General features: G+C 40.7%; 1 protein-coding gene across 2 annotated transcripts in view; it reads left to right on the top strand.

The window, feature by feature from the left end:
* Positions 1–8,430, top strand: part of PLS1 (plastin 1) — a 74,408-nt gene extending 65,978 nt beyond the window's left edge. For both annotated transcript variants that reach the window (XM_058188476.1, XM_058188475.1), the window contains one exon: positions 5,849–8,430. In XM_058188476.1, the coding sequence (XP_058044459.1) occupies positions 5,849–5,984 (136 nt within the window). In that variant the 3' untranslated portion in view covers positions 5,985–8,430. The remainder of the gene's footprint in view (positions 1–5,848) is intronic.
* Positions 8,431–10,342: the final 1,912 nt, after the last annotated feature.

Genomic DNA, 10,342 nt, shown 5'->3' on the forward strand with positions numbered 1-10,342 from the left:
GCCGCGCAGGAGAGGTGTCACATGGGAGCCACATGGTGCTCCCTTTATCACCCGCGCGGCTGCATTCTGGATCAGTTGGAGCTTCCGGGTGCTCTTTAAGGGGAGCCCCATGTAGAGAGCACTGCAGTAGTCCAGGCGGGATGTAACGAGGGCATGGGTGACTGTGCAAAGGGAAACACGGTCTAGAAAGGGACGCAATTGGCGAATCAGGCGGACCTGATAAAAAGCCCCCCTGGCGACAGCCATCAAACGATCTAGAGACAGCCGTGCATCCAGGAGGATGCCTAAATTGTGAACCCTCTCCGTGGGGGCCAGCGACTCGCCCCCAACAGTCAGCAATGGAGTAAGCTGTACCGGGAAGCCAGCATCCACAGCCACTTGGTCTTGGAGGGGTTGAGCCGAAGCCTGTTTCTCCCCATCCAGACCTGTACGGCTTCCAGACACCGGGACATCACTTCAGCGGCCTTGTTGGGGTGGTCTGGGGTGGAAATGTACAGCTGGGTGTCATCAGTGTACAGGTGACATCGCACCCCAAAACCACGGATGATCTCACCCAGTGGCTTCATATAGAAGAGGCGAAAGGACCGACCCCTGTGGCACCCCACATAAGAGGCGCCTCGGGGTCAACCTCTGCCCCCCTGCCAACATTGTCTGCGACCAGTCGGAGAGATAGGAGGAGAACCACCGATAAACGGTGTCCCCCACTCCCAGCCCCCCGAGCCGCCGCAGCAAGATACCATGGTTGATGATATCAAAAGCTGCTAAGAGATCTAATAGGACTAGGACAGAGGAACAACCTCTGTCCCGAGCCCTCCAGAGATCATCTACCAACGCGACCAAGGCCGTCTCCATGCTGTAACCGGGCCGGAAGCCAGACTGGAACGGGTCTAGATAGACAGTTTCATCCAGGTACAACAACAACCTTCGCCACAAAACGAAGGTTGGAGACAAGACGATAATTTGCTAAAATGGCTGGATCCAGGGAAGGCTTCTTGAGGAGGGGCCTCATCACCGTCCCACCGTTGATGAAAAAACTTTCCTGCCCATACATGAAGGGTGAAATGATACAAATAGAACCTCTGTTCGCCTAAAGGAAGCCGTCCTCTTAATGTATCTGCAGAGGGTCCTCTTCATATCCAAGGTATGCCATTTCTCTTCCAGCAGATGAGTCGGAGCTGGATAAAAATCAGGGAGAATGAGCTCCTGGGCACGATGAAACCAAGAGTTCACCTTGGGCATAAAGGAGGGGTCCAACCGCATCAGAACTCTGTTTGAATGGAATATACAGAGGTCCTTTTGAATGGACAAGGCTGCCAATTCAGAGATCCTTCTGGCTGATGTAATTGCCAGGAGAAAAGCGACCTTCAGAGTTAGAAATCGGAGGCTGATGGATCCCAGCGGTTAAGAACTTGAAGAACTAATTAAAGATCCCACGTTGGATAGTGGTGTACGACTGGTGGTTGAAGATTGGTAGCACCTTGGAAAAAACAGCGGATCCTCAGATGCAGAGAAAGAGTCCAGTGAGAATGGCATGTAAGAACAGTTGACAAGGCGGCAACCTGCTTACGTAGTTTAGTTGGAGCCAACCCTTTGTCCAGACCCGCTTGTAAGAAATCCAGCACTTCAGGTATAGAAGCAGAAGTTGGATCTATGTGTTGTTTGGAGCACCACAGACAAAATGATCGCCACGAAGCATTATAGATCCGGTTCGTTGAAGCACCCCTGAATGCCTGAATTGTTTGTATCACCTTCCCTGAAAGATTATCTTTCCTTAGGAGGATCCTCGCAAGTGCCAGATGGTCAATTTGAGCCACTTGGGCTCCGGATGCATAACGACCCCCTGGCTGAGAGAGATCCTGTCCCGGGGAATCCTCCAGGGACGGGACACTGAAAGGTTTATTAGGTCGGCGAACCAGGACCAGCGTGGCCATTGTGGTGCTACTAGAAGGAGTTCTACTTTTTCGGCTAACAGTTTCCGTAAGACCTTTGGAATGATAGGGATTGGGGAAATGCATAAAGTAGGCCTTGAGGCCATGTACATCGAAGGGTGTTGCTTCCTTCCACCCCTGGGGTCGGAAACCTTGAGAAAAACCTCCGAAGCTGTGAATTTTCAGGATGGGCAAATAGGTCGAGAATTGGCTGGCCGAACTTCTGAGGCAGTTCCAGAAAAAGCTGAGGATGAAGTTTCCACTTGGAGGGATTGAGTTGAGTCTTGCTCAGCCAGTTCGTTCAGAGGTTTGATGAGCCTGATATGTGTTATGTTGTCAATGAAAGAGTGTGTTTCTCCGCCCAGCTCAGAAGAAACTCTGCTTTGTCCATTAGCGTCTTGGACCATGTGCCCCCTTGCCAATTTATATGGGCCTTCATGGCCATATTGTCAGTCAAAATCAGAACCTGACACCTCGGCTTGAAAGTGCCTCAGGACAAGTCGTACGGCTCTCAACTCTAACCAGATGATACTATGTTTCTTTTCTGTTGGGGACCATTCGTCCTGGACCACCTGAGATAGTAGATGGATTCCCCAACCATAGAGGCTCGCATCTAATATCAGCATGATGCACCTGGGTTCCTGGAACACACAGCCCTTCTGGAGTGCCGGTGACATCCACCAGCGGAGAGATATCTGAACCCAGGGTGGAACTGATACTCTTATTCTGGAGTTGCTTCACCCTTGCTTTTGATATAGCAGTAATAACCATTGCAGTGGGGGAGCATGATGCTTTGCCCACGGCACGATTGCAATGCAAGAATTCATTTTCCCAAGCAATTGGGACAGAAGCAACAATTGAGTTGTCCTTTGCGATAAGATTAGTGTCACCAGCTCCTTGATACTGAGCTGGTGACTGGGCGACAGATAGACTGGCCCTTGATCGAGTCTATCACCGGCCCCACCTTTAAAGCGCTCCATGGCATAGGGCCGGGTTATCTACGGGACCGCCTACTGCTAACGAATACCTCTCACCGACCCGTGCGCTCTCACAGAGAGGGACTCCTCAGGGTGCCGTCAGCGAGGCAATGTCGTCTGGCGACGCCCAGGGGAAGGGCCTTCTCTGTGGGGGCTCCCACCCTCTGGAATGAACTGCCCCCAGGACTTCGTCAGCTTCCGGACCTTTGGACCTTCCGCCGCGAGCTTAAAACATACCTATTTAACTGCGCAGGACTGAGTTAGATTTTAGTTTGTGGGTTTTAACCTGGTTTTTAATTTTTTATATTTTTAATTATTAGGCTTTTGAATAAGTTTTTTAATTGTTTTTAGAATTGTATTTATTGCTTTTAAATGCCTGTAAACCGCCCTGAGTCCTTTGGGAGATAGGGCGGTATATAAATATAAACAATAAATAAATAAATAAATAAATAAGTGGAGAATGCAGGTGGTAGGCCCTAGGTGACTCTGCTATGTTGAGTGTAAACCCATGACTCTGAAGCATGTGAATTACCGTCATTCTGTCCTGTGCTGCTTGTGCTGAAAAGGACGACAGAATTAAGATATTGCCCAGGTAACAGACCATGCAGACTGGAACTATGTGGACCGTTGCTGCCACTGCCACCAGTAACTTGGTGAAGGTCCGTGGGGCCAATGAAAGGCCAAACGGCATGGCTCTGTACGGGACAGTTGAGATACACAAAGCGAAGGTACTTGCAATGTGCTGGATGTAGGGGCACATATAAATAAGCCTCCTTGAGGTCCACATATTGTAAAAGTTCGCCCTCCCGAATGCATCCCAAGAATGTTTAGATTTGTGGGCCTTAGGTTTGTGGGCTTTGGGTGGACTAACCTCCTGTTCTATGTCTGATGAGAGAGCAGAATCTGCCATGATAGTATTGTCTTATGACAGCTATCAATGAGGTGGAGATTGAGATTAGACAGTCCAATTTAAGCAGTTTAAACTAAAATCTTGAAACTGCACTTTCGCCACCCAAATTCTTAGCCCCAGAAGGCGGCCTATGTAAGGCTGGAGAGGAGATCAGACAGTCCAATTTAAGCAGTTTAAATTGACAATCCTGAAAACTGCAACTTTCGCCATCCAAATTCTCAGTCTCAGAAAGCAGCCTATGTAAGGCTGGATAGGAGGCAAGACAAATTAGAGGTTTTTCTGGAACCTTGACATTAGCCTGGTACGATCGGGCAAACCTGTCCTTGCCACAAGATGGTGACGATGAAATCCAGGCATTCTTCCAGCACTGACCCAGGCCCAACAGGAGCAGGAGAAACGGTGCTGTAGAGAACTAAGCTCCCCGATGGCACCTCTTCGCAAGCTGGCTCAGCTGTTTAAATAATAGTCCCAGAGCAAGAAGGCAGTCAGCTGTCAGGTGTGAGGTTTAAAGCCTCGTAAATCGCCGCCGCGGCCTAAACTGTCAAAAAAAAATGGCGGACGCGAGTAGAAAGCTGCTCCTCAGCGCCACCACAGCCTGCACTGACAGTCTGAAAATGGCGCAAAAACGGCAACCACTTTCTAAGTGCCACAAAGCCTTCTCCTGTTTCCTGGAGTATGCTCCAGTTCTCTGGACAGGGTCTCCGAAGCCGCCCCGACAAGGAGAACTGCGGTGGTGGTGGCAGTTTTATTGGCAAGCCGGGTAACCAGCTCTTTCACCAGCGGCACGATCTGTCATCGAAGGTGCCCAGCCGGGAAACAACTTCAGAATGCTGCTTTAAAACAAAGTCTTAGGGGCTGCTGGCGACCTGGAGCCCCAGGCACGCAGAGCACACCACAAGCAGCTGAACAGGCACTTCAAGCCTTCAAAGGAATCCCACGTTGCACAGCTCATCCTGTAAATAAATTGAACTTTTAAAATAAAAATAAAAATTTCACAATCAACAGTCCAACAATCTGGCACACTAAAGCCAGAGAGAACCAACTCAAGTCTCATTAATAAGACTGAGTGAAAAGACTGAAGATCAAGGCAGGAGGTGTGGTCAAGGGAAAAGAAAAAAAGTTTCCACTCAATCTCAACCAATAAGAACAAAGTGAATACCCATCTATGGATTGTCTGAGCAGTGCACTGGAAAATTTCTTGATATTCCCTGTCGTGAGAAATCAGTATGGTCTTACTATCCTTTTTAAAACAACAAAGTGTTCATTTTAAGGGTTTTTTTAATGTTAGGAATTATTGTATATCTCCCCCACACATTTTTTCTACTTCATTCTGAATTGGTTTGGATTTTACTACATTATTTAACTATATGGTTTATATGTCACATTTCTGCCAATAGCACACAAGGCAACTAAATAACAAAAAAACGATTTTAAATTTTACTAAAATAGTCAAAATCTCTGTTACAATCAAGTCAGATAAAAAGGACCAGCTGGAATTCAATGCTAAATATTGATACCCTTTCTAGACTTTCTAGTAAACTTCTGCAGGAATACATATTTTTACAGCATATGATGTTTGTTATTTCTCTATTGTATTTTAAACTGTGCAAAGTTTTGGGAAATTTATATTTAATAATATTTTACACAATGTTTTAGATACTGCATAACTGTTGAAAAGAAAACAGACAAAAACAGTTTTAAATATTAATGCATGACTGTAAATTACTTGTAGTTTGGTAGAAATAATGCACTGTAGTCAACTTTTGTTACAAATCATATTTTTTAAAAAATACAGCTATATTGTTCTAGCTCTTTTGAAAAGTTAGTCCTGACAGTCCTGGGGAAATATCTGGAATGGGATATAGCATGTAGATTGCAAGAGATTATGACTGGAGAAAAGAATGAAGAAAAATTATTGTCCCATTAGCAAAGATAAAAGTTACTATATAAAAGTTAATATACTATATAAAAGTTAGCATACTTCCAATGCAAATAATGCTAAATGAATATTTTTTCCTCTTTTTCTTTCCAAGGTATGCTATTTCTATTGCTCGGAAAATTGGTGCTTGTATATATGCCTTACCAGATGACTTGGTAGAAGTGAAGCCAAAAATGGTCATGACAGTGTTCGCATGTTTAATGGGAAGAGGATTAAACAAAATAAAATAAAGAACAGTTTATTTTCTTTTTCTGCCATGATAAACGCATTGAATGCCTCATTGTTTACAGACTAATATAAAGCAGATAGTTTATATATATAAATGTGGAAAAGTAAAGATAGATTATTTAAAATGATTTCTTTTTTAGTTATCACTTGAAATGTGTATTACATCCGTATGCGAGCTAACTCTGCTAACATCATGCAATAATTGTAATTAACATTACTATGTTCAGCAGCTTTTTTAACCTGTATATGATTTTTTTCAGTGCAAATATTCCCAAAACTGTAAAGTGCTATTTTAGGAAATACTATGAAGTCAAAACTTTTGATTGTTTTAATTTTAATTGTTGCTAGTAAATGTCTCTTGCTATGGTTATAAAATAAAGAGACAATCCTTTCAATAAAAGAGAATATATGTAGCTCAGGATTGAATTGTGGAGTCTTTGGTCCTCTTGTCTTTGGTTCTTTGTAGATGTTTCATTACCTGAATAGGTAACATCATTAGCACTATTAAGTGTGGACTTTGCTCACTGTTTATATACAGTGTCTATATATATCCTGTCAGTGTTGGTGGAAGTGTAGTTCCTGGATATCCTTATCAGCAGAGGAAATAATATAAAAAAACAGTCCACACTAACCAAGTGCTCCATTACTAAAATAATAACCTAACCTCTCATACTAGTTGCTGTGTAAGAACATTATTCAGAAGAGTAAAAACACTGCAGCAACCAAAACATCAGAAAAAGGAACATACAAGCTATGAAAATAACTCTACCACACGTTAAAAGTATTTCAGAAAAAACTAATACTCTATAACTGTGTTTCTCAACCTTGGTAACTTGAAGATGTGTGGACTTCAATTCCCAGATTTCTCCAACTAGCCATGCTGGCTAGGGAATTGAAGGCCACACATATCCAAGCTGCGAAGGTTGAGAAATGTTGCTCTATATAACAACCACATAGCATCATCACAGCATGTTGACCAACTAAAGACCTCGAAAACATCTTAAGTAAATAAAAAGACCCAGTAGCCCAAAAAATGTGAGTCTACAACATATAGTGTAAGGACCATAACCACCACTATATAGGAGAGAAAAACAGAACAGATCTTATGAACACCAACCTAACAATCAGAAGACATAATGAAACTTCTTAATCTCACAATACATGGACAGACTCAGCTATAGTTGCAACTTGGAAGTGGGGTATCCCAGATGAAGCTAAATTCAAAAACACTAGAAAATTGCTGTCAGCTTGGTAGTCAGATAAATCAGCTATCAGAGATAAACCCCATTTATACACCATTCAAAAAAGATAATTGTACTAACTGTCTTTACTTTGGCTGTAAACCGCCCTGAGTCCTTTGGGAGAAGGGCGGTATAGAAATTGAAACAATAAATAAATAAATAAATAATAAAAAAGCTAAGGAAACAAAAAGACCAGAAAACATTCTTCCAGTAGCTGATATCCAGATGAGCAGGGATTCACACCAACAAACCAGTGGCAAAGCAAGCTACTATATATAAAAGAGAACAAAGTTCACACTCACTACCATTGCTGATGTTACCTAGTCAGGTAAAGAAATGTCTACAAGCAAACAATTGAATGGCACCAAGGACTCTACAGACAATGTTTAAAGCTGAAACAAATCTTGTATTTCAACTATGAATTAGGTATTGAAAAGAAAATGTTCCCTTACCAAAGCAGCTTCTTTTTATTAGCTTACTGGTGTAAATTATAGTTAATTGGTATGTGAGTACCTGTTCTTTAGACTGCTTGTTGGAAAACAACTTCACAGAGAGATGGTACAAACTGTAAATAAACTTTAAGCACTGATGAGGCTGGTGTGGGTAGAATCAGTAAAATTTGCTCTGAAGAGAGAAAAAATACTCTGTTCCAATCTCAACTTCCATTAGCATGGTCATGAAAGAAGACATTTATAATGGCTCCAGAGTAGTAACATTTGTAAATTGTACCCTGTTTTATATTTCAATTTCTCAGAAAAAAGAATCTAGAGAGTACAGCAATATGTTGGTTATCTTTATGAAGCAATCAGGGATGTGACAAAGTGAAGATATTTTGATATAGAAAAGGAATTTTGGTGTATTCTCTTAGCTGTGCTTATATGCCTCTATTACTATTAGGATTACTATTACTATTACTATTATATATTAGATGCAGGATTGTACTGCTAATCAACTAATTAAATATTGGGAATTAAAATGTTTTTTTTTAAATTCGTTATACTGATAGTTAAAATTTACTTGTGCTGTTGAACTTACAAATTCCATTTCGGAGATTTTTCTGTAGAAACGTTTCTTCTGTATTGCAACTTGTACATTTTATAAAAAAACAAAAAATATTATAAAAATCAAACTTAGGATTTGCAGTTTAGAATAAAATCAATTAAAACATGTTTAATAATAGCATTAAATAAATGGTATGTATATTGTATTACTTGCAGTGTGTATGTTTGTGTATGAGTGAAAACACATTTTTAATAGAATACTAAATTAAAAATCAATAAAAGAAATATCAAGTCTATTTTTGAACAAGTCATAAACGCAAGCCAATTGCCAGGAACCCAAAATATATGACCATCGGTATGGTGGCCAAACATCTTACAATGGCTAGAAGTGCTTTATGAACTGTAAAGTATTGTTCTCTTATAATTTCAAACAGTTGTTAATCACCTGATAATAAATTGAGGACTATTTATCAAGCACTCCTTTGAAGGTACAACTTCAGACCAGATAAACTTTAAACAATTTTGTAACTCCTCAAATTCAGGAATTGGGAGCTGCTCACCAAAAGAAAAAGGGATCAGACACAAGAAAAAGGGATCAGATTTTTAATACGACTTGTATTAAGCAGGAGGCACTACAATCAGTTTTATCTTTATTGGGATTCTTCAAGCGTAGGTATCCTTCATACTAGAGGAAGATGTTTGAAGGATTTATATGCCTATTACTGGCCAATAGCTATTACAAAATCTAAAGCTATACAAGCTCACATATACCCCTGCCATAAGGATCAAAATTCAAAACTTTTCCACTCTGAGGAAAGCTAGTTGCCAGCCTAATTCACAGAGGGAAAACCATCACCAGTATCTCCAAGTTGTTCTAAACCCGGAGGAACACACTTATATCAGACTGCCCAATACAAACATATGCTGCTGGTTTATATTTGGACGTAATTTAAAGTGCTGGTTTTAGAAAGCTCTCTGCGATCTAGGACTTGGTGATCTTAAAGAACACCTTCTCCTATGTGTACCTAATGGGGCCCTTCTCTAGGTCCATTCAGTATTTCTCAGCTTTGGGAACTTGAAGATATGTGGACTTCAACTCCCAGAATTATATTTTCCCCAAAGAATTTAATCTTCTTAAGTGTAGTTTTGGAATTTTTACCAAAGAAAGAACAACAAACTTTATTCAATGATCACTGGGTGCCTGCTTTGCAAGAAATGGGGACCCTGAACAATAAAGACAGATTATTTATACATTTTGGAAGATGGGCAAAAAATCTAAATGAGGTGAGTCATGGACACATTTTGAGCAAATGAGATAAATGTTTAAACAAAAATGTATTTTTCTATTGTAAAGCAAATCTACTAAGCATTCCATTGTTAATAGGATGGAATATTGAGAAGCTTCCATACTTGATTGAGATGAAATATCATCTCAATGATGATAGATGACATGATTAAAAGGTTATATTGGTAGCAGAAACATAGCCATGTTTGAGTTATAAATGATCCTGGGGCTGATCTAGTTTATATATGCAAGTAAGGTGGATCAAAGGAAATGGGAAAAGAATTTGCAACAGGAGAGGCAGGGGGCAAACAGGAGGTAAAGAAAAATGTTGGGGAGAGTAGTAGAATTTGCAGCTTTACTATTTTTAATTTTTCTAACACAATTGCCCCCTTTTCCTGCTTTCTACTAGTAACTATTTATTTCTTTATGAATGGCCAAAAATCTTGCACAAACGTCTGGTACAGAAGGAGCAAAAACAGTGGTTACAAAGTAAAGAAAGAAGCAGAAGAGAAGAAAAAAGCCAATGAAAAACAAGGCCTTTTAGGGTGAAGGAATAGCATCCTGAATGACATTGTGGAAAAGACCAATTACCTGTTAAATTGGGAGTGATATAAATGAGAGAGAAGGAAAAAAGAAGGAAAAAACAACAAAGCATTAGTTTAAGGGTGTGCACACTTAAGCAGCCATGTTATTGTACATTTTTATTGTTATTCACCCTAAAATATTTCAGTTTGTTTTTTAATTGAATTTACAGCTTACATGTTAATGATGGGAAAAATTCTGAAATGATTTTTCTTGGTCTGATTTTTAGCAATAGCAATACCACTTAGACA

Source organism: Ahaetulla prasina, chromosome 6 (assembly GCF_028640845.1).
Source record: "Ahaetulla prasina isolate Xishuangbanna chromosome 6, ASM2864084v1, whole genome shotgun sequence".
Lineage (NCBI taxonomy): Eukaryota > Metazoa > Chordata > Lepidosauria > Squamata > Colubridae > Ahaetulla > Ahaetulla prasina.